At 50.3% G+C, this 22,584-nt stretch overlaps 9 protein-coding genes across 9 annotated transcripts; 7 read left to right on the forward strand and 2 right to left on the reverse strand.

Moving 5' to 3' along the window:
* Window positions 1-370: 370 nt before the first annotated feature.
* Window positions 371-1,750, forward strand: IAR55_002640 (uncharacterized protein; the record flags this gene model as incomplete). Its single annotated transcript, XM_066945753.1, has 5 exons — window positions 371-551; window positions 704-806; window positions 927-1,060; window positions 1,186-1,384; window positions 1,474-1,750. 5 exons carry the CDS (start codon window positions 371-373, stop codon window positions 1,748-1,750), a joined length of 894 nt encoding a protein of 297 aa, XP_066803254.1.
* Window positions 1,751-2,462: 712 nt separating this feature from the next.
* Window positions 2,463-4,476, reverse strand: IAR55_002641 (uncharacterized protein; the record flags this gene model as incomplete). The annotated part of the gene is made up of 10 exons (XM_066945754.1): window positions 2,463-2,659; window positions 2,733-2,955; window positions 3,007-3,125; window positions 3,186-3,402; window positions 3,479-3,568; window positions 3,633-3,736; window positions 3,840-3,901; window positions 3,972-4,108; window positions 4,190-4,324; window positions 4,405-4,476. 10 exons carry the CDS (start codon window positions 4,474-4,476, stop codon window positions 2,463-2,465), a joined length of 1,356 nt encoding a protein of 451 aa, XP_066803255.1.
* Window positions 4,477-5,931: 1,455 nt separating this feature from the next.
* Window positions 5,932-6,492, forward strand: IAR55_002642 (uncharacterized protein; the record flags this gene model as incomplete). Its single annotated transcript, XM_066945755.1, has 1 exon — window positions 5,932-6,492. One exon carries the CDS (start codon window positions 5,932-5,934, stop codon window positions 6,490-6,492), a length of 561 nt encoding a protein of 186 aa, XP_066803256.1.
* A 399-nt stretch (window positions 6,493-6,891) lies between these two features.
* IAR55_002643 (uncharacterized protein) lies at window positions 6,892-9,167 on the forward strand (the record flags this gene model as incomplete). Its single annotated transcript, XM_066945756.1, has 10 exons — window positions 6,892-6,981; window positions 7,062-7,262; window positions 7,320-7,624; window positions 7,680-7,718; window positions 7,767-7,790; window positions 7,843-8,220; window positions 8,378-8,592; window positions 8,645-8,802; window positions 8,857-9,081; window positions 9,141-9,167. 10 exons carry the CDS (start codon window positions 6,892-6,894, stop codon window positions 9,165-9,167), a joined length of 1,662 nt encoding a protein of 553 aa, XP_066803257.1.
* A 647-nt stretch (window positions 9,168-9,814) lies between these two features.
* On the forward strand, window positions 9,815-13,443 carry IAR55_002644 (uncharacterized protein; the record flags this gene model as incomplete). The annotated part of the gene is made up of 12 exons (XM_066945757.1): window positions 9,815-10,179; window positions 10,323-10,475; window positions 10,557-11,167; window positions 11,224-11,319; window positions 11,391-11,634; window positions 11,704-11,893; window positions 11,953-12,022; window positions 12,069-12,235; window positions 12,296-12,443; window positions 12,502-12,823; window positions 12,876-12,987; window positions 13,045-13,443. 12 exons carry the CDS (start codon window positions 9,815-9,817, stop codon window positions 13,441-13,443), a joined length of 2,877 nt encoding a protein of 958 aa, XP_066803258.1.
* A 755-nt stretch (window positions 13,444-14,198) lies between these two features.
* On the forward strand, window positions 14,199-15,031 carry IAR55_002645 (uncharacterized protein; the record flags this gene model as incomplete). The annotated part of the gene is made up of 4 exons (XM_066945758.1): window positions 14,199-14,395; window positions 14,489-14,535; window positions 14,627-14,710; window positions 14,826-15,031. 4 exons carry the CDS (start codon window positions 14,199-14,201, stop codon window positions 15,029-15,031), a joined length of 534 nt encoding a protein of 177 aa, XP_066803259.1.
* A 1,429-nt stretch (window positions 15,032-16,460) lies between these two features.
* On the forward strand, window positions 16,461-17,144 carry IAR55_002646 (uncharacterized protein; the record flags this gene model as incomplete). The annotated part of the gene is made up of 3 exons (XM_066945759.1): window positions 16,461-16,648; window positions 16,727-16,860; window positions 16,939-17,144. 3 exons carry the CDS (start codon window positions 16,461-16,463, stop codon window positions 17,142-17,144), a joined length of 528 nt encoding a protein of 175 aa, XP_066803260.1.
* A 1,315-nt stretch (window positions 17,145-18,459) lies between these two features.
* IAR55_002647 (uncharacterized protein) lies at window positions 18,460-19,298 on the forward strand (the record flags this gene model as incomplete). The annotated part of the gene is made up of 4 exons (XM_066945760.1): window positions 18,460-18,662; window positions 18,755-18,804; window positions 18,892-18,978; window positions 19,093-19,298. 4 exons carry the CDS (start codon window positions 18,460-18,462, stop codon window positions 19,296-19,298), a joined length of 546 nt encoding a protein of 181 aa, XP_066803261.1.
* A 460-nt stretch (window positions 19,299-19,758) lies between these two features.
* Window positions 19,759-22,431, reverse strand: IAR55_002648 (histidinol dehydrogenase; the record flags this gene model as incomplete). Its single annotated transcript, XM_066945761.1, has 3 exons — window positions 19,759-19,993; window positions 20,056-20,411; window positions 20,467-22,431. The coding sequence occupies 3 exons, from the start codon at window positions 22,429-22,431 to the stop codon at window positions 19,759-19,761; spliced, it is 2,556 nt and encodes an 851-aa protein (XP_066803262.1).
* Window positions 22,432-22,584: the final 153 nt, after the last annotated feature.

The raw sequence follows: 22,584 nt of genomic DNA on the forward strand, positions 1-22,584 counted from the left end.
AATAGCATAGCATAGTCCATCACTGCACTTCTCATATGCAGCATAGAGCATGTACAAGGCGTAACAGCGAGCGGAAATCATCACCGAGGTGCGAAGGGGAATGGAATTGCCCAAAAGGGTAGATTTTGACGGAACACAGAAACGCGCTCTCGCGAATGTCAACATCTCCCGAGACCTCATCGTCTCAAGTGGCTTGCTCGCTATCATCCCCATGGTTGTTGTTGACTACATCGTTTCACCCCCACAAATCTTACCCCACCGCCATTGTCTCATCTTGACTTCAAGATAGGGAATTACCATCATCCGTTATTCGTTCAAAGTTCAATAAATCTCTCTGAAAAAAATCACATCTGACCCGACTCCCGTCATCATGTCGAAATACCTCGCGGTCGATTCACTGCCATCATGGTTCCCTATACATCATTTCAATGAGCCCACGCTCAGTTACTCGACGGGTGTAGACTTGATCCAAGTGCACAAACCTTCTTTATGGGCTTTTGTGGCTATGACGGCTTTCAATCCGATCTTCTGGAATACGGTGGCCAGGAATGGTATGTCTCGTGTTTCTTCAGATAATCTCACTTTTGGTTTTCTTGCGCCATGCACGGATACAAACCATTTTGGGACATCTTCACCTGTTTGTCTGTCTGCAGAGTGTATGACGAGCGTCGTTACTGATGCGTACGATCGTTGTGCTCCGTAGAATACCGAAACAAGACAATCACCAAAATCGTTCGATCCCCTTTGATCGGCTGTTATCTCTTGGCTATCACCATCTTCTCCCTCAGTGCATTTAGGGATCATCTGTGAGTCATGCTTGCTTGCGCCGTGAGAACAGCACTGTCGTTGAAGATTTCTCGCTCATGTCCCTCTTGCTTTACCTTTCCTCCCTCTCGCCTCGAATCGACTGCTCTTGCCCAAGTCAGCTACCTCAATGCCGTCAAGAACCAACCTGCTCTTGCTATCCTCGCCCATCCCGCTGTCAAGGTCGTCGCAGCTGTTCTCTTTGCTGCAGGTCAGACTTTCGTCATCAGCTCCATGTGGGCTTTGGGCGTTACTGGTGAGTACATCTTTCGTCTCTACGATCTTCCCCCTATCTCATAGACGCCTTCCGTCCGGCGATCCCATACTCTTGAGCTGCTATGTGCCGCTCCTCCATCTGACCATTCATTCTCTGCCTCGCAGGCACCTACCTCGGTGACTACTTCGGGATCCTAATGACCCACCGAGTCACTTCGTTCCCCTTCAACGTCCTTTCCGACCCTATGTACGTCGGATCTGCCCTGTCGCATCTCGGTACGGCGCTCTGGTTCCAGAGCCCTGTCGGTGTTGCGCTCGCCGGATGGGTTTGGATCGTGTATGCTATCGCTTTGAAATACGAGGGGTGAGTGATCATGCCCTTCTGATTAGGTTGTCCCTGCTGCAAAAGGCAAGCGATCAGGAGTCTCAAAATTGACATGCAATTGTATGTAGTCCTTTCACCGACAAGATCTATTCTGCGAAACACAAGAAATCGTCCACTCCTACACCTACAACCTCATCAGTCCCGGCTACTCCCTCTCGTCGATCTGGTCGTATCGCCGCCAAGTCCTCTCACTCTGATCTCGACTCGGACGCCGAGGTCAAGCCCACTACGACGCCCGGTCGAGGACCTAGGAAGAGCGGTCTTGCGAGGGAGGCAGGGGTCGCCACTCCGAAGAGAATGACCAGGAGCAGAAGTAAGGGTCGAGTCGGGAGTGAGGATGAGTAAAATGGGGCGGGGTGGGGCGGAGATGTGTGAGCAAGTTGAGAGAGCAGTGGGGTAAGGATGGGGACGAGGGACAACAAGTTAGAAGCGGGTACGGAGGTATGATCGAGGAGATCTCGAAAGCGGAGTGTGGGACGACGGTCTAGCAGAGGATCTGAGTGAGTGAACGAAGATCGTGGGGTTGCGGGGATGAGTGACGAGTGAACGAGAAGCTGTGTCTGGAAAGAGGGTCTTCAAGAAACGGAAATTTCGAGTAGACGGTGAACGGTGTCCAGGCGACTTTCAATGTGGCAAAACAAAATAGAATGTTTCCTTCTTCTTCTCTTTCGGAGGGCGAACCATGACGATATACCCAAGGTGTCTCAACGATACCATTTCCTCTTACTCTATATTATAGGTTCTTATATACCCAAGCGTTCGGGGGCGGGGGCGCATTCATCTGCGCGATGGTGATGATGATTGTTGGTCGAACTGTCGTGGTATTGGGATTCGTGCGATCATATCGTTCGTCCCTGTGGATCCTGCCGCATCAGCGTTATGCTAAGAGAAGGCGACTGCACAAGAACAGATGACATGAGACGTAGATTTACGTTGTCACGTTGTCACGTTGTCAAGATAAGATAAAAATTGCATTTTCTCCACGGTACTCATACATGACTCAAATTATTACTCCACTCCCTACAACAATTACCTCCCACACCGCCGCTAGAACCACCTACAACTGCTGCCCTAGAAGTTCTTTGATATTGACCAATTTACCAGTCTTGAAACTCTCATTGGCAGCCAGTCCAACGGCCATGGCCAATGCTCCATCAATTTCGTTCGCGGACAATCGATTGATGGGCGTCTTCGTGGGTTCGATCCCTGGTCTCGGACCCAGGATCTGGTCTAGCATCGCATCATCTCCACCGCCTGTTCAGAATCAAGCAATCAATCTCCATATCAGACTCGTTTCTACGTTTGGCATTCATCGGGAGGCACTTACCGTGTCCACCTGTGGCCCAGATGTAGGGCACATCCTCTTTCTCCTTCCACAGTTGCTGTAGCGTGATCTTCGCTTTGCCCTCGTTCGGTAAGGCTTTTTCACCATGGACCACTCCCTCGGCGTTCCCGCCCTTCTTGCCCGGCTCACGGTGGGAGTTCTCGACGACTTCGAGCTCCAGTCGACCTTTGTCTCCGTTGAACATAACTCTATAGCCTTCCCAGGGCTGCGGGGAGTCAGCAAACTTTTTCGACTTCGACAGGAGGAACCTGCTCACACTATACGCAGTGAGGTGATAAGTCATGTTGACGCCTGACTCGTAGTTGACCAAGACAGACATGTCATCCTCGATCGTGATGTCGTCTGCAAAGACGTTCATGTCCCGGTGATAGCCATCTGTATCACGGTCAGCTACTATTCTTGATGTAACCCTTGGGAAAAGAACTGTTGACTCACCGATATGCTCCGCATCATGGTACAAAGCCTTCAATCCCGGTTCATCCTCAAGATGGATGGCAAACGGATCATCGGCAGCCTCTTTGCTGTCTCTCGCTCTGTCATAGCTTCGTGCCCAGCCGGATTTGGTGCCCTGTTCTTTACCGTAGAACGCGAGCTTGCCCATACCGAACACGGCAGAGGGTTTCGACTGGATCCAGAAGTTGACCAGGTCGAACTGTCAGGAAAGACAGTCAGCAAAAGGTGCACCTCAATAAGGAGATCAAGTAGTAAAGGATGGGAGGCACACGTACGTGGTGAGACGACTTGTGGATCATCAGACCACCTGATCGGTCCTTGTATCTGTGCCATCGTCTGAAATAGTCTGCGCCGTGGACAGTGTCCTGAAGATGACGAGTCAGTCCATATTGACCAAACAGATCCGTTCGTAAGATATCGGAAATTCACCAAGAGCCACTCAAAGTGCACAGATTTGACATTGCCGATCTTTCCTTCTGCGATCACTTCGGCGACTTTCCAGTGCACGGGGTTATATCGGTAGTTGAAGAGGACTGTAAGCCAAGGAATGATCAGCATGGCGCATGATGGAATCGCCCAGATCCGGCCAGTCAGTTTGACGTTGAAGCGCTGTGATCAGAAACGAAGCCAACCTACCTTGGAGAGAACCCTTGGTTTCCTCTACGGTTTGCAAGATCTTCTTGGCCTTCTCCACATCGCTACGGCGGAGTATCCCAGTCAGCTGCTGCGAGTTGCCCGAGTCACCAAGTCATGAGACTGCACACTCACGTGGTCATGGGCTTCTCCGTAAGGACCTTGATTCCAGCCTTCAACGCTGGGACGATATATTGATCATGTGTATAATCAATAGTGGTAACGACCAAAACATCAAGATTCTGTTCCTCAAGCATCTTGGGGAAGTCCTCCTACATATGGCTCATTAGTCGAGTCACGAAGGAATCTGTTATACACATGTCTAGAGCAGAGCAGAGGGAACAGCCACTTACCGCAGCATATTTCTTAGCTTCGGGTCGTCCGAGCTCTTTCAACATTGCTTGATGATGATCCATTCGAGCAGGATTGGTATCGCACAGAGCAACCAACTGCATAGCTGGACGGTCACATATCGCTTTGGTGTAGAGCTGAGGTCGAGCACGAGCCAAGTGACCAAGTAAGAGGATGCGGAATGGATACCTCAATGGCACGACTAGCAAAGACTCACACGAGCACGATGTCCTGTTCCTACGATGGCTACTCTCCCCGCCAGTTTGGTAGTCCCATTAGTATCAGACATGATGGTGATTACGGTGCGTTGTTCGTCGTGTCGCGATGATGAAACGATGCAACGAGCGATCAATTTGGTCTACGTATCAGATGGTCATATATTGATAGGACCCAAGTGACTGACTGTCCTACCGGAGGGAAGATGACCCGACATGCTTGTTAAACTACCTCCACATCGACTGGGAGCGGGCCGGTATAGTCCCGGGGGCCGAAGGACCGGTCCACGCGTTTAGCTCCTGGGAAAATTTGTTGAACGTATGCACGTCGAGTTATGCCTTGTCCTGTGCTGGAGTGTCCGCACACCACAAGTCTGCATAGTCTAACCCGCGACGAGAGGTGGAATTGTTATTCTCTAGAGTGGGATGCATGACTTGGAAAAGGGCTCTCGGATTGAGCCGCGATGTACAAAGGGATGAGACGATGACTACCACACGCGCTCAGAGCATTACAGCAGCAAAGGGTTGTCAAAACGCGCCATGAGAGATCGCTTGATCATCTTGTCACACCCCGACAACAGGTCATTCAGCACGTCAAAACGCTGGTCAGGACGGAGGACGTATTAAGCATGATGAGGATGATTATGCGAGAGACTCTCGGATTATCTGATAATGTTAATGCTCGATCATAGCCAGCCAGCTGCTGCTGCGTGATTAAGGGAGTTTTGGCTATGCCAAGTCCGCTTGTGATCGTACCTTCCCCGCGCCAAGGTGATTATTTGATCATCATCGCCATACAACATGATAATCTATCCTTAAGACGCATATATTGTCTCGATCGCTTGACGATCCGTAGTCTCCCCCCCTTCACGATAAGATAAAAGGTGCGTCTTGGGCGTTTGACTTTGCCGTTCCTTTCTGAAGAGACGACTCTCTTCTGGCATCGACGATTGCGTCGCGTGGGTGAGAAAGCAATCCAATGTCGACGCGTCTCCAGGCCAGGGCTTATTGACACTCGTGGACGCCACTAGATTGCGATTAATTGCCGAATCGAGTTATTATCGTCTTTGATTATGATTGATACAGTTGAGGCGGTGAAAAGTGTACAGGATAGTAGCAGTCACATGCGAAAAGGGAGCAAGCAGAGCAGAGGATCATCAGGAGGAAGGAATGTAGCCATAATGATTGTGAGAGCCGATTTAGCAGTTCCGCTCTCATGCGCTGCGTCTCCAAAATGACTAGGATGATGAGAGAGAGAGAGAGAAACACGGCGAAGGAGAGGTGAGCTAAGGTACGGTTTGGCCATAGTAGTGTCGGAAAATGGACAGACGACGTGTTGGATTATACATGTATGACTCGTCTTCATACTACCCAGCTTGACACTGCCTCGATCTCTGCCTTCCTTTCTTCTCTTCATGACGCTTTGACATCAGTCACCGACCTAATAGATCCCAGCTTTCGTCGTAGCGTCTCGCTTTCTCCAGATCGTCAAGTGTTCGATCTGACCATTATACATCCGTCCATCACTCATGTCCCGCAACCCTGATCGTCGAAATAACAACAACAATAACCCCGCCACGGGATACGCATTTTCGACACCGCACATCGCTCAAGTATCATCGGATTCTCTCCCTCCTTCCTCTGATTCTCAACATACTCTAGCGAACACCACATCTTACGACCCTTCACCGCCCTCACAGGCGTATCCTCATTCTCGACTGGCAGCCATCAACACGCGATCCAACAATCCCTTCTCGGATAGGAACTCGGAGATCCCTACCTCGAGATCGGATTCACCTTCCAATCCGCTTTTGGCCAGTAGGGATTCCCCAACTAGATCATTCGAGATGCCCGTTGAAGCCTCAAGAAGCTATGCGGGGATGCCACCGAGAGGAGATGGTCAACAGCCCTTGATGGGTGGACAATCGAGAGATTACAGGCAGGTGAGTGTTGACGAGTCGACTTCGTCTGTTTCTTTACGCGCGTCGCCTTGTTCCGCGTTTTCCCTCTTGTCGTTGCTGTTGTGTGCCGAGTTGCGTATCACTTGCGAGGTCCATCATGCTCCCCGCTCGATCCCCTTGACCCCTTGATGGAGCCTGCGGGGTCATCCATCTCTGATAAGATGTGATGCGAGACTGCGGTGCGGGGGATGCTGCGGGTCTTTTTTATGTAATGGGTAATGTTCGGACGATCATGCGGGGCCGTCCGATGGTGCTTCACTGTTGTTGTTGAGGGCGTGTGCTCTCATGTTTCATGTTCGTATCGATCAACCATAGAATATCTGAATCAATTCCGTGCCACTCGCACATTTGCCTCGTACTTGTTCTCTTTTCTCTTCTCCTTCTTCTTCATTCTTGCCTCTCAACGATCCTTTGCACTGCATATCATCTCACACACTGCCCATCCCGGAACTTCACCATCGAGCCTACTACAATTCACGTTTCCTACAACCTGGCTCTCGTTCAACCTTCCACCTCCTTTCTTCTCTCATGTCGTACCAAACGTTACCTCCCAAAGACTTCCGGCCACCTCGTCTGCCACCCAAACACCCCACACATGCCATGGCCAACCCTCCTGCCGTTCGTACTGCTGTTCTGCATACAGCCCGTGTCCAAGCTACCAGACAGGATCACCGCTGACTATCTCCGCTTCTGCACAGCCTACCAGCACCCGTCGGTATGGTCCTTCTGTGACCTCGTCCCCTGCCAATCAACACTCGCCGATGCTCGGAGGAGAATCCACTGGAGGTCAGAGGAATAAGCAGGCTTTCTCGGATCCGTTAGGATGGGGAGCAGGATTGAGCAGTGATCCAGAGGCGGATGATTACCTGCATAACCCAGATCCCAAGCGGGATAAAAAGGTATGTCCGGCGATAGTAACATCTGAGATTGCCAGTCGCTCATGCATACCCTCGCAGCATGATCGAGGAACCATTTTCACGACTCGAGGTCTGATGAATATCGGCTGTCTGTTCATGCTGGTATTATGTTTGATTACCCTCTTCGCCGGATACCCCATCATCACATTCTATACTGAGAATCGGTTATCGACCGGCGGCGCCTATAATCTGGGAGGCATCAATTCCACCGGTCAGATCCCCCTAATACAAAATTTCCCGACTGTTATCGACCCAGATACTCCGCAGGATGTGTACACGAGAACAGGATTCGACGGAGAAACATATCACTTGGCATTCTCTGACGAGTTCAACAAAGATGGACGGTGAGCGATCCGAGAGGAGGATTGACAAGATTCAGGAGTTGACCCTCGGATACAGGACTTTCTTCCCTGGCGACGACCCGTATTGGACTGCTGTGTGAGTATTTCATTCCCTGGATTAGTCGTTGTGCTGACCCGTGCACAGAGATATTCATTATTGGCCGACAGGGTAAGTCTTGCAGAAAGCCTCTCCTCGCGACCTACTGACATGTGTCCACCAGTGACTTTGAGTGGTATGACCCGTCAGCTATCACAACTCGCGATGGCCATCTCGTCATCACCCAGACTCAAGAACCCATACATGACCTCAATTGGAAATCCGGCATGCTCCAGTCCTGGAATCAGATGTGCTTCCAATACTCCATCTACTTCGAGATCAGCGTATCGCTCCCTGGTAACAACCATGTTAGTGGTTTCTGGCCTGGTGTGTGGATGATGGGCAACCTTGGTCGACCTGGATACGGCGCGACCACTGAGGGTACATGGCCATACACGTACGATTCATGCGATGTTGGTACCCTGCCCAATCAGACAAGCCCGGATGGGACGGGACCGATAGCCGCCCTCACCTCAGGAGCTAACGGGGGACCAATCTCATAGTGAGTCGAAAAGGGGTCAAACACGACTGACATTAAGCCTTCCTGGTCAACGGCTTTCGGCATGTACATGCAAAGGCGAAGATCATCCCGGTCCGGATGTCTCCTATGGTCGAGGTGTTCCCGAAATCGATGTCTTGGAAGCTCAGATGGACCTAAGCATCCCTCGAGGTGAAGTTTCACAGTCTGCTCAAGTGGCGCCATTTGACTTTGGCTACCAATACTTGAACACCACCGCGGGCGCAACGCAATACGATCTCACCAAGACCAAGTGGAATTCGTACAAAGGTGGACCGTACCAAGAGGCCGTGTCGTCTGTGACATATATCGACAACTCAGTTTACCGAGGCACAAGTGGACAATTCGCGACATACGGTAGGTAGCGGACATAATTAGTAAACTCGCCTGTGCTGATGCCGTCACTTAGCTTTTGAAATGTTTTCAGATCCTACTGATCGCTCGAAAGGTAGCATCACTTGGGTGTCCGAAGGTGTGAAATCCTGGGTCCTGAACCCTGCTGCAATTGGACCCAGCGAGGACATGCAAATTGGTCAACGGCTCATCGCGGAAGAGCCAATGTCAATGGTGGGTTGATCGTTGCGCTGGACAATCTGTCAGCTAATGTTCAAGTCATGATAGATTATCAACTTTGGAATGTCGAACAACTTCTCACCGGTCGATTTTGCCCACCTGATCTGGCCGGCCGAGATGTTGGTTGATTGGGTCAGAGTTTATCAACGATCAGAAGGTAGGATGGGTTGTGATCCCGCCGATCGACCTACCGCCGCCTATATCGCGTCACACGCGAACGCATATAACAACCCGAACCTCACGAACTGGGCGGATGCCGGGTACACATTCCCTGTGAGTGTCACGGTAGTCTTTTGATGAGATGGAGACTCAGTGCTGACTGAACGCCTTAGAAAAACTCGCTGAAAGATACGTGTTGAGCGGCAAGCCGTTGAGATCTATGACTTCTACATCACCTTCCTATTTCGGTCACTTTGTTCCCTGCATCCAGTGTCGTGCGGGTTTCACGAATCATATACCCGTTCTCACAGGACATTTCGAGCATCGATTGAGGATACCCCTGCTCATTCTCGCTCAATCTGTCGTCTTCCCCCTTCGGACTCATCTTAGATTTTCCACTTCCAACTCGACGTCACATGTTCTTACGACCACTCTGATGTGTATGACGGGAATATGAGCTTGTAAATTGTACGACTAGTTGTCCTTATGACATATACATTAAAACAAACGATGTTGTGCCGTGTATGGTTACACTGAAACTCAAATAGGTGACACGTGGCGGTGCGTCTGAACTGCGAGCGAGTTGAGACGCGACGTCGACGAGTAAGAGCATTGATATTCTTCCTTTGTACAGTTTTCTCTCGTTCTGTTCTGGTACTCCTTTCTCATCACCCAGCGGCTTGACTCAACCGCGATCCGGCGGTCAATCTCACGAACATAGGAGAGAGGAGATCATATATCACCTTATCCCCATTTCTTTCCCCTCGAAGTGGACTTGAGGATCCAGTACCGCTCTCCGCTTCTGACTGACCGTATACCATTTCACTCTTCCTTCTCTCGAAAGAAGATGCCATCCCTCTCACCCCCCCATCAGTCGAATCCGATCACACGTAGATCTCCTTTATCCTACGCACTGTCCTCTTCTTCTCCTGCTCCCTCTTCTTCTGCAATGGGACTAGGAAACCCCCTCCCCCAAACGGGTATATCAAAAGTGACCATCGAGTCGGAAGCAGATACGAGATTACGTTCGTCATCTTCAGGAGGATCAGCGAAGAGTGGACAGTCTCAAGCGTTTGGTGGGAAGAGAAGAAGTGGGAGTGGGAGTGGGACGACTGGCAAGATGGGGAGGAGGGAATGGATGATTCTTGGTGGGATTGTGTTGGTGGGATGGTGGGTCAGGATGTATAAGATTGGGAGACCGAGTAGTGTTGTGTGAGTGGGACCTGCCCTATCATCGGCACTGTCACTGTCACTCCTATCGATGTTCCGCTCCGACAAGATCCTGCTTGACGCAACCCATGGCGTCATACCGATCCGTTGCCTTTCAACTGGCTAATTGAAAACCCCACCTACAGCTTCGACGAAGTCCACTTTGGAGGCTTCGCAATGAAATACATCAAGAGGAAATTCTTCATGGACGTGCATCCCCCCTTGGCAAAGCTCTTGATCACCTTGAGTGCTTGGATCGGTGGGTTTGACGGTGGATTCGACTTCAAGGATATCGGCAAGTGAGTGATGTTCCCATCATGCTCAGCATTGCGCATGTGCCTTATTCCGTGATGGAGCTAATCAGTTCCAACCACTACCAGAGACTACCTCGAACCCGGTGTCCCATACATCACTATGCGATTCCTACCCGCTCTTCTTGGTCTCGCTCTCATCCCTCTCACCTTCCTCACCCTCATATCTCTCCGACTATCTCTCGCGACCGCCATCCTCGGCTCTTTGCTTATCACCTTCGAGAACGCTCTCATCACCCAATCCAGACTCATCCTCCTCGACTCTTACCTCGTCTTCTTTACCGGTCTCACCACCTTCTTCTGGGTCAGATTCTCCCTCCACGATTCCGAAGGTCGAGCATTCACTGCCACATGGTGGAGGTACCTCTTTTTGACTGGTCTGTCGCTCGGGGCAGTCGTCTCTTGCAAATGGGTGGGGTTATTCACCATCGCCATGGTCGGTGTGGGTACTCTGAGACAGCTCTGGTTGTTGCTGGGTAATCTCAAAGTCACCCCAAGACAGTATATTCGTCATTTCGCCGCGAGGACTCTGTGTCTTATCGTCGTACCGGCGACTTTTTATGCTCTCATGTTCAAGATCCATTTCTGGGTTCTGAACGAGAGTGGAGACGGCGATGGATTCATGAGCTCAGAATTCCAACATACCTTGCAAGGACACGGGATGGAAGACACTTATGCAGGTGAGTGTCGGACTATGGCTATCGAGGATTCTGTGAGCTGATCAGGTCTGAGGAAGATGTCGGACTTGGTTCGAAAATCTCTATTCGACATGTCCACACTCAAGGAGGATATTTACACTCGCATGCACACCCGTATCCCGGTGGCTCAAAGCGTGAGTTGCATTTCTCAGCTGCTATGGTCGGGGGATACGAGCATTGACATCGTTCGCATACAACTCTGCAGAACAACAAATCACCCTTTATCCTCATCGAGATGAGAACAACGTTTGGCGGATCGTCAACGCTTCCGCTGCCGACGGTCCCGCCTCATATCCTTGGGATGAGCTTCCTTTTGAATATGTGCTTACCGGCTCGAAAATCCGTTTGGAGCACGTAACGTCGGAAAAGAGGTTACACAGTCATGATGTAAGACCACCTGTCAGCGAGGTCGACTTCCAAAACGAAGTGTCAGGCTACGGTTTCCCAGGGTGAGTAGCTGATCTGGCACCGTGTCTGTGTCTTGTACAACAAGCTGAAGACGTTCTTGCTGAATCTAGCTTCGCTGGGGATGCCAACGATGATTTTATCGTCGAAATCGCTCATCAGACCCGGGGCAAGAGGGATCGACAAGCCAGACATCGACTCAAGACTCTCCGCAGTCAATTCAGACTTCGACATGCCTTGACCGGATGTTACCTGTTCTCGCACAAGGTTAAATTACCTGAGTGGGGTTTCGAGCAGCAGGAGGTGAGCCGCACATTCAGGGCCAAACCCAGCAAATGATTGACTACTCAACCCTCGCGCAGGTGACGTGCAACAAGAACCCTACCTGGGAGAATTCACTGTGGTTCATCGAGACCAATAATCACGCACAATGTGAGTGGCACCGCTGCACAAGATACGAGCATGGGTTAATCTCTAGGTGCGGCAGTGCCTTTCGACGCCGATAAGGTCAATTACCAGAAGCCCAGTTTCTTCGAGAAATTCTTCGAACTCAACGCTGTGATGTGGCGAACGAATGCTGGTCTCACCGAGCGTCACGCATACGATTCAAGACCTCAGAGCTGGCCTGTCTTGAGGCGTGGGATTGTGAGTTGCGATGTGTCGTAAACACCGCAGTGCATACAGCTGACGAGACTTCTCCATCAGAACTTCTGGGTCAAAGACCATCGACAGGTCTACCTCATCGGTAACCCCTTTGTCTGGTGGAGTAGTACACTTGCAATCGCCTTGTATCTTGGCATGCGAGCACTCCTAGTCCTTCGCGAGAAACGCGGTTTCAGGGATCTGCACAAGCGTGAGTTCCCGAATGACCATCAAATAAGTCGACGATTAATCATCATTGCCTTTGGTAGCCAAAATCGCGTTCTATGACGAAGTCTGCACATTCTGCATCATCGGCTGGGCACTTCACTACTTGCCCTTCTTCCTCATGCAGCGTCAACTCTTCCTTCACCACTATCTCCCAGCATTGTACTTCGCAGTTCTACTTTTCTGCACCGTCTTCGACTACCTCACCTCATCAATCAAGCCTAGGACAAGAATTCAGGTCGGTGCCGTGGTCTTGATATTGGCTGTGTGGAATTGGAACCACTGGAGTCCCTTGACCTATGCTGGACCATGGTCGAAGGGCAAGTGTGAGAAGGGCAAGTGGTTGAGGACTTGGGACTTCTCTTGGTGAGTGGCTGCGTCGATTGTACGTGCTGCCATTGGCTCACGTCTGTCACAGTAACGACTTCTATGAGGATATGAGCATGTACAAGGGTACTGCTGCTATGCCTAGTCAGAAGGTAGAGCTGGAAGATGGACTCGGTGCAGATGCCTTGACCACGACTATGGTGGTGAGTTATTCTCGCTGTGGATGTCGCATATTAGCTGAATAGTGACGGGTACCGCAGGAGGAGGCTCCTGAACCTATCAAGAACGCCTTCGAAGCTGTCGATCCTCCACCCGAGGAGAAAACTGTCGCTCCCGTTGGTCCTCAGAACGAAGTCCAGATGCAGGAATCGACGATCGCCCTACCTCTTGCTGATCCTTCAGAGGCTCCGATCCAAGAAGATACTCGGGCACCCGTGGGGGTGGACGCTGGAGCTCCTGCAGTCACAGATGGCAGTGAAGATGACGGTGGATGGCATGGTGGTGCTGAAGACGATGCAAGTGGAGCTCAAGGAGGTTCAGAAAAGGTGGACGAGGGAAAAGCGCCGATCGGAGCCAAGGTGCAAGTGGCAGAGATGGGATTGGATCAGGAACAGAAGGATCTGGTGGAAGAAGCTCTGAAAGCAGATGATCAAATCTGAGGGGAGTGAGATAGGTTCAACGAAGGCAATCATGCGATGCATAGCGGTATGGTCATGAACGTTTGTACAATGACAAGTTCCTTTTCGTGATCGTAACTCGAGACGACTGAAAGGAGTTGGTTGATGTGTCAACGAGTGCTTTGTTTGACACATTGACTGTTGGAACCACGCCGAGACCTGGCACCGGATGGTCAGGAGTCAAGCAGTCGTTAGTCTGGGTCCATCTGGTGGAACGTCATGAGGTGGATTTCGTACTGTTTTTCGTTTTCGTTTTGTTTTGTCTTGTTCCTGTTTTTGTTTGATGTCACCGTTTTCGTAAATTAACTTTGGTGATATCAACCGATCGAAGGACGATGATAGCATTTGAAACGAAGCATTTGGGACTTGGAGTTGTTTTCTTGTCAGCTATAGATTCTCCGATAGTCAATTCGCCGAAACGCCTCTTCTCCAACTTCTCCATCGTCTGAGCACCACTTGTCTCGCGGCATGGTTTCGCCGAACGTCAAGGATATGCCATATCAAAGCGGAGAGTTACTCTGTCTGGACTAGTACTCCTGTACAGTTTACTGTTCCTCCTGGGCTGTGCGGGTTGGGACAAGTAGGCTGGAAAGGTCAATATAATTGTTCTCACAAGAGAAAGTGCGCTATACTGTTTAGTGAGCGATGTAACATATATAGCAAAACGGCCTCCTCCCTCCCGACAATCTTCAAGTACAGTCAGTACTCGTACACACATCAAGGTCTTTCCTCTCAAAATGACACCATACTCCTCGCTGGTGACGATGCTCCTCGGTACATTTCTCCTTATCATGACAATCAACGTTCATGCTTTACCTACAACACCGACAACTAGCACAGTCTCTGAAGATACGGGCCCATCGCATTGGCCTGATATCGGTCATGCACCGGTGAAGCCGCGTAAAGACCCTACCAATGGCGAACGAATCAAAAGGTACGCAACTGTCTTTCACTCCTTCATTGCACCAGCACTGGCAGCAACTGAGAACCGCGTTGAACGATGCCTATCTGATGATCGCTTTGGTAGGGGGCTCAACCCTCTGCCACCTAGAAAACGAAGTCCGACTGCTACCCGTATGTACACACTTCTTCCACTACCAGGTACCGCGTGGTTATGAAGGGGCACTCGGGACGAATACTGACTCACATGTGTACTTGATTCCAGATCAACTTGTACCCCGTCTATCTCCCGTTCCCGCTCTAGCAGGAGAGGGTTATGACTTCATCAGATGTGCGGATAGCTTTCAGAGTGAGTTATCGCGCTCATTTTATCTCCCCGTGTTCGACTACCAGGCCTAGGTCCGCTTCAGATCAGCCAGAATCATTGCCAAGTCGCTGATGACATACTGTCACCTACCTCACAGGCGCTTTTAACGGTGGAACCTTGACAGCCTCAGACGTCCAGTCGGCGGTCGATCAATGTGCCGCCATCTCCAACTCGAATGGGTACGATAACTTCGTCATCAGGTATGCCAGTTCCAACACCTATTTGTGTCAATCTGGCAACACCAATGTCAATAATCGGCCTTGCGATGATGTCAACTATGGGTTTTATGCCGAGCCTCAGTAAATAGTTTTTCCGCACACAAAACCGCATGAACAATGGTAATCGTAATCGTAATTCGTACATACTGGACAGTGACTCTTTGTATCAAGATGATCAAGTTCAGAGACTAGGCTCGGCCGGCCATACAGTCTATACTGTTATGATCCTGCTAGGTGATCAGTGAGCGCCGAAATTGGGTCCATCGTAAGTAGGATTCGACGTTTGTGTCATAAGATTGAAGTCGCTCGCCGTCGAATCGTAATGGAAGTCGTGTGCTTCAGAAGCGCAGACAGGCAGCTACCATGTGAGATAAGAAGTGAACAGCGCACTTGAAACCGCGTTTGCGCCCCAAGACCGTAACAAACGCTGCCGACCTATGAGACAGAACAGGCAGAGTGCCAAAAGAAATAAAAGGGGTACGGTATTACATACCCGCGATCGCTTTCTTGAGATACCGTCTGCCCTACTGTAGCGCATAGCGTAGAGCAAGAAACATTTTCTTCTCCGTCTTTCAAACATAACTCGGACGATGGGGCGTATACTTGTATGGCAAGCGTAACAAGGGATACCTCGCAACTTTGCACTGAGGACAACTATGCTTATTATTTCCAGTCGGGATAAGGTACTCTGCTTGAACGTTCCAAGCATCTCGTGATTTTACCTATGCAGTGTTTCAGACTTCCGCAATCGTACTACAGTGATGGGGCTGCCGGTACTGGTCATAGGACTTGCATTCATTCATCTCGTCCAATGACCCGAGAAGGGCCACACTCCTGGTCATATCATGAGCTTTGGCTGATGGTCTTGTGAAGGGTCCGGTCCCGTTGATGACGTTGATTCACCGCGTTCAGGATCGGGGTCATATTCAGTTAAGTCGTAGGACGAAGCAGGAAACTCCTGACTCAAATCGAGTACGAGGCGTCAAGGAGTAGCGAAATCCTCATCGATGCATAAGACCAGCTTTTCGTGGTGTAAGGGTGATTCTAGCCTATGCATTTCCACTTGTCTTGGCTAAGGCGAAGGGTGTCCCCCCTTCCCCTTGTCCTATCCAATGGTTTGAGGTGACAAACGCAAAAGTGGAACCGTAATCCAAGTCGTTCACTTTCCGCCAGGAACAAACCGTACATCTAATCAACATTGATTACTTTTCCATCTATCAAAACATCGATGACCATCTGTTTGACGAGCGTATCGATATAACTAACGGCATGGTGAGGCATCGTTCCTTCGTATTGTCACCATCATGGCCAAGTTGGGAACAGATCGTGACTCAACCGGCCGGGCGCTGGACAAACAACTCGAACCTAAGTCAGAAACTGACAAACAAACAAAAAAAGCAACAATCACCTCTCTGAACGTGTATATATAGCGATGAGCAGTGGAAGTGAATGCATGAGCAAATGACTCATATTCATCATCATCAGCCGAAGACTTTAAAGTTCACCCGCACAAGATGACCCGATCTGTCCACTTCATTGCCATATTACTTGGCTTAACCCTCCTCGCGCTTCTCAATGTGAACGCCGTCGCTCTGCCGACAGAAGCCTTGTTGCAGGACCGCGCAGGTCCAGCCGAATGGCCAGAACAAGGTCATGCCGCCAAGCGACGTCAAGCGCCCACCAATGCCAACAGAATCAAGCGGTATGTTCTGAAGACACTATTGAGCTTGGCAACGGCGTACGATGGGCAGGGCTGACGATGGATATGTCGTTTTTGCAGGGGAATGAGTCCGCTGCCACCAAAGAAGAGGAGTCCCACAGCCACCCATCAACTCGTCCCTCGTCTTTCCCCCGCCCCTGGAGCCTCCTCCCAGTTCGGTTACAACTTTAGGCAATGTACCGACAGTTTCGACAGTGAGTCAATTAGACCTTGCTTCAGCAATTAGATTCCGGCACTGATGCTGAACCTGGATTCTCTTCTCGCTTTGACAGCCCTGGCTGCCGGTCCTACCATCACTGCTGATAACGTCCAATCGGCCGTCGACCAATGCGCTACCTCCGCCAACAATGGATTGTACGAGAACTTCGGTATCAGATACTTGGGCTTCAATTCGTACAGTTGTCAGCTCGGTCTCTCCAGCGTCAACAACGTCCCATGTGACGACGACAACTTTGGTTTCTACAGCCAACCGACATAGAGGTTTGCACCTAGGTCTCTGAGCTACCGATGGTCATTTCTTCTTTCTTATCTAGCTCCTGTTCCATCAACTACTATATCAGGGGGTTCCTTCTTGGATTTGTGCACCCGGACAATATGATGAATGTTGAGCTTTGTATTCTGGGCTTTTGATGAATACAGTATACTCGCACTGTTCGGACCAAAGGGCTCTTCGTATTTTGCGCACACATTTTCATGGTCAATGATGTTGTTGACACCCAGACGATGCCTGAATATGCACGGGATCGCCTTTCGAGGTCATCAGACTCGACCGGCGGCCGCTGTATAAACACATCGGTGCAGATTGCACTGGTCTCGTTTGCTGTACATATAGTATGGTTTAGTCGCAGTACGAGTTAGGGGCACATCAGCTCGGGGAATCTCGTCGCAAGCACGATGACATCCCCGTGCTCACACCCCTCTCGAACCTCTCGTTAATTTGCTTCTCAGGTTCGATGAGAACAGTTATCTTCAGGCTAACCTCGCTGCTCCTGTTCTGGCCAGACCATGATCACTCGAAGTAGTAGCAGCACTGCGCATAAATGAGTAGTGAGAGTCGAGTTCGCAGCGATCATGCTCATCATGAGTCGATGCATTTGTTCACTGACAGCAAGCATGCTATAATTCCGATAACCAAGCAGGTTGCACTGAAAAACCAAAGGGACCCACCTCGTATTGGGTTTGAGTTCCCTTGGAGCGACGACCGGATGTCGGATTTGAATCGTTTGGGTTTAGGTCGTTGAGGTACCAATCAACGGCATAGTCTTCTGTCGGATGAGTCGAAACTCGTATTGTTTTGCGATTTCATCTCCTCTCTGCAAAAACAAGGTTTCCAAGACGATTTGGGAGTGGAAGATCATCTACAACGTACCTTTCCTCGAAGAGGTGCTTGTTTTGACCCGACTCACCGTGTCATCGACCCGGACCGTTTCGCTGCAAAACGCATGATCTGTACCGATCAGCTTCGGGCGATCCGATCCTCCGACAGTAGAGACATCCGTGACTCATTCCGATAGACTTCGAACCATGGGATGCATCACAAAGGTATCATGAAGACCTTCACTCGGACGGCTTCGAGTGGCAGACAATCGTTCCAACCCACACGACGAGCGGTCGATCAAAGTCTCGGCGAGGAAATGGGATGTAAACAACGAGTCCCGACCACAAGAGAAATATAAATGACGACCCACAGAAGGCAAAAAGTTCATCTGTCAATGTCTTTCCCTCGTCAATTCTTACCTTCCTACATCTCCTCATAGATAGACAGAATTCCCAAGACAGATCAGACCGACAACATGCAAACACCATCTCGATTGCTACTCTCTGTTCTCACCCTTTCGCTCCTCAGCCTGATCATGGGTCGAGCTGTCCCCAACACCTCCGTGGTCGTCCAAGAGCAAGGTGGTGAGCATATTTTCGGGGATTGGCCTGAGACGGCCACTGCCCCACCCACAGAGAAGAAGAGAAAAGATGTCACCAATGGGGAACGAATCAAGAGGTTTGTACAAATAATTTCTGTTTCGACTTGCTCTGCAACGAAATCACAGATTTCAATAACCTTACTGATATGACCCCTGCTTGCTCGAACAGAGGCTTAACACCGCTTACGCCTAAGAATCTATACGAGCCTTCTCGAACTCGTGAGTGGTGACGATGTCCCCGTGTATATTGGGAGCTCACGCGAAGATAATTTCTCGAAAGCTGACTCTGTTCTGGATGATGCGTAGATCAACTTCTCCCTCGTCTCTCACAAGCTCCTGCCTCTACCACCAACAACAATTATGGCTTCTCCTCCTGTTCAGACAATCCTACTGGTAAGTCAAATGGACACATCATTATACTCCTGAACACCTCGTTCACTTCTCTTTTCACGTTGTAACAAACCAGCTTGACTTACCTCTGCTTTTTGTTTGCTATCTGTACTGTAGTCTTTGCAGGTGGCGACCGCGGAACCTATACTGCCGTGTCGGTCCAAGCGGCTGTTGATCAATGTGCCGCCTTCGGATCCAGTAATGGATACTTCGCCGTCCAACAGATCTCGGGAACTACCTATCAATGTCTCACAGACCTTTCGAGTTTCTCTCTGGATACCTGTACTCCGTCCAACTACGGGGTCTACAACACCTTGGCTTAGAGAGTAGCTCTTACTCTGGGGCGTGAAGGGAGATATTCTGGATAAGTGTTAGATTTAGTGATAGACCCGCGCCCGGGTAATTGGGACAAGCTTATCTGTAAAATTTCACTCTAATACACGAGGGGGGGAATGAGGGCCTGGGCATGCGGGCGATAGTTGATTGATACATGAAGATAACTTAGATACCCTTCGCGAGCTATACCTCTCACTTTTGGGCGTTAGTGGGGAATGCATGGGTTGCTTGCCAACATAGTATCGGCTAAGGATACTTTTTTGTTCCTATATAAACACAGCGGAGGGATGTAAATCCCCATATAGCTGTCAGATCACGCTTCGTGGCTTCAGCAAAGCGGATGGCTATGGCTAAGATCCTGATGATGAAATAGTCTCAATGAACCCTGCATACACATATAATGCTTCACGACTCTGTGTCTAATGATTATATAGCACCGTGAAACATCTACTGCTGTTGATTCAGTTCGGCCAGCCTCACTCTGACAGCATTCGCGTGTGCCTCCAAACCTTCTCTCTCAGCTAGTCTGACAACACTAGGTCCCAAAACTCTCAGTCCGTCGCCGGTCACAAATTGCGATGTGATGTGCTTTTGGAAAGAGAGTGTGTTGACACCGGAGAATTGACGTGCGAAACCGTTTGTAGGCAATGTGTGATTCGTTCCAGAGGCGTAATCACCGCAACTATCGATCAATCGTAAGCGTCTCCTTGAGAAAAGCAAGTGTGATGATATTATTCAGCTCACCTTTCAGGAGAGAATGCGCCGACGAAGACACTGCCCGCATTGTCGATGTCCGCAACCACATCTGGCGCGTTGGCCATTTGCAAGATCAAGTGTTCTGGGGCGTATTCATTGCTGAACTTGATAGCCTCGTCAACACTGTCCACAAGAACGATTAAACTCTTCTTGATGGCCTCCCGAGCAATCTTCACTCGTGGCAGGGCCTTGGCTTGGATGTCGATCTCCTCTTCGATGGCGGCAAGATGGTCTGCGGTTAGAGAGATGGCGACGAGGACGACCTGAGAGTCTGTGCCGTGCTCGGCTTGTGAGAGGAGATCGGATGCAACGAATTTGGGATTTGAGGTGTTATCGGCAATGACCTAGCAACAGGAAGTCAGTTAGAGTGATGCGCGTTTGGTTAGGCTTCTGACTCACCAATACCTCGGATGGACCGGCAGGCATGTCAATAGCAACCAAAGCGTCGGTATCGTTCTGCACCAGCATCTTCGCAGCAGTCACCCATTGGTTACCAGGTCCGAAGATTTTGTCGACCTTTGGCACCTCATCTGTTCCATACGCCATGGCACCAACAGCCTGAGCACCACCGGCTTTCAGGATGCAAGTGACGCCAGTCAGTCTCGCGACGTAAAGAACTTCGGGAGAGATGGAACCGTCAGGTCGTGGGGGAGTTGCGAGAACGATGGTCTTGCATCCCGCGACCTGAGCGGGAACACCAAGCATGATGGCGGTGGAAGGAAGGATGGCAGTTCCTCCAGGAACGTAGACGCCGACCCTGGATATTGGTCGAACGAAACGAGAGCAAGTGACACCAGGCATGGTCTCAACAACCAGAGCTTCCTTTTCGGATTGAGCAACATGGAAGGTCTTGACGTTGGCGTAGGCAACATCGATGGCTTCTCGGACGTCTCTGGGGAGTTCATCTTCTGAGGGAACAGCGAAAGGGGGAAGAAGGACATTGGATGGAAGATCGGCTTTGTCGAACTGCTTGGTCATGGCTCGAAGACCTGCGTCACCCTCTTTTCGTACCCGGTCGACGATAGGTTTGACTTTATCGATCATGGCAAGAGAGTTAAGAACGGGCCGGAGGAGGATCTTCTTCTGCTCATCCTTATTTAATCTTGATAAAGTAACACTTCGCATTTGAATTCGACCATCTTCGACTTCGGGGAAAGACTGGGGAACGGGTTCTGTCGGTTTCGATTCCGGCTTGACGGCAGCACCATTGACCTTTTCCTCCCACTTAGGCTTAGCATCTCCTTTTCTCCTCGTGACCTTCAATGCCTTCTTATCCAGCGCCCTTTCGACGTCCTTCAGTGACACACCCTTGCTGATACATCGCGTAAGAGCAAAGTACACTAGATCCGCTGCTTCGAAAGCCACTTCCTCTTTCGTATTAGCATCGCAGAGCTCTTCTGCTTCCTCCATAATCTTGCTTCGTAACAGTTTCTCGTCAGTGAACAATCGCTTTGTGTATGATCCTTCGGGAGCGTCTTGTAATCGTGATTGAAGGGTGTCCTCGAGTTTAGCCAGACCAGACCATCTCCCGAAACAAGTTGATTGAGGAAGGTGACAGAACCCAGAGCCGTGCTGAACGACCTCGAAAACAAGGGCATCGGAGTCGCAGTCAAGTTTGATAGAGACGAGCTCTTGTACGGCTCCACTAGTCTCGCCCTTCCTCCACAGTCCGTGCTTTCTCGATTGGTAGACACCGGTTTGACTGACGATGGCTTCGGTGACGGATTCTCTGGAAGAATAGACGAGACCGAGGGGCTTGCCAGAGTGGTTGGAAGAGGAAACAATAGTAGGGAAGAGCCCATCGGGTCGGTCAGAGATCACGGGAGCGAGGTAGGCCTCGGCGATAGACAGATGAGTGGAGGAAGTCGTAGAGGATGCAGCGAGGATTTCAGTGGGGAGTACGTAAGAAGAGGGCCGTGATGATCGGATGAGATCGACAAGTTCGGTCGTCTTGGGTGAAGGAAGTTGCAAGAAGACGTCAACACCTGAGAGGCCAAGTGACTTGGCGGTGTGAGCAGTGGAGGAGACGATGTAGACACCAGTGGCCTGTTGAGTGAGTTGTTGGACCGAAGCGAGCTCTGCCTCGTCGACCTTGAGGATCAGACGTTCTTTCGCTACTTGACCAGCGAGCTGTCCAAGCTGGGACTGGGAGATCACTATCTTCTCGGCTCCATTGTCGAGGTACGAGATGAGATCTTCGGTCGATTGTTCGGCTTGGACGTAATATCGAGCGGAAGGTGGAAGCGATGGAAGGACAGCTCGGAGCAGAGTCGCTGGGATCAGGAGAGGACCGAGGAGTGAGAGAGCGGGGATAAGAGCGGCCGCTGTGGGGTCGAGCAGTGGTAGGAACACTGGTGCTGACATCTTGGGGAGTGATATGTTTTGGTTAGTAGAGAAAGAGAAGCGAGGTCAACGATGAATGATCTCTCAAAAAGTCGGTGATGATCATACATCGTTGATCGCTTCCCATTCGAGTCACAGTGATTCTATACACGTGGCATTTTCACCTGCACTTTT

Source organism: Kwoniella newhampshirensis, chromosome 5 (genome assembly GCF_039105145.1).
Source record: "Kwoniella newhampshirensis strain CBS 13917 chromosome 5, whole genome shotgun sequence".
Classification (NCBI taxonomy): domain Eukaryota; kingdom Fungi; phylum Basidiomycota; class Tremellomycetes; order Tremellales; family Cryptococcaceae; genus Kwoniella; species Kwoniella newhampshirensis.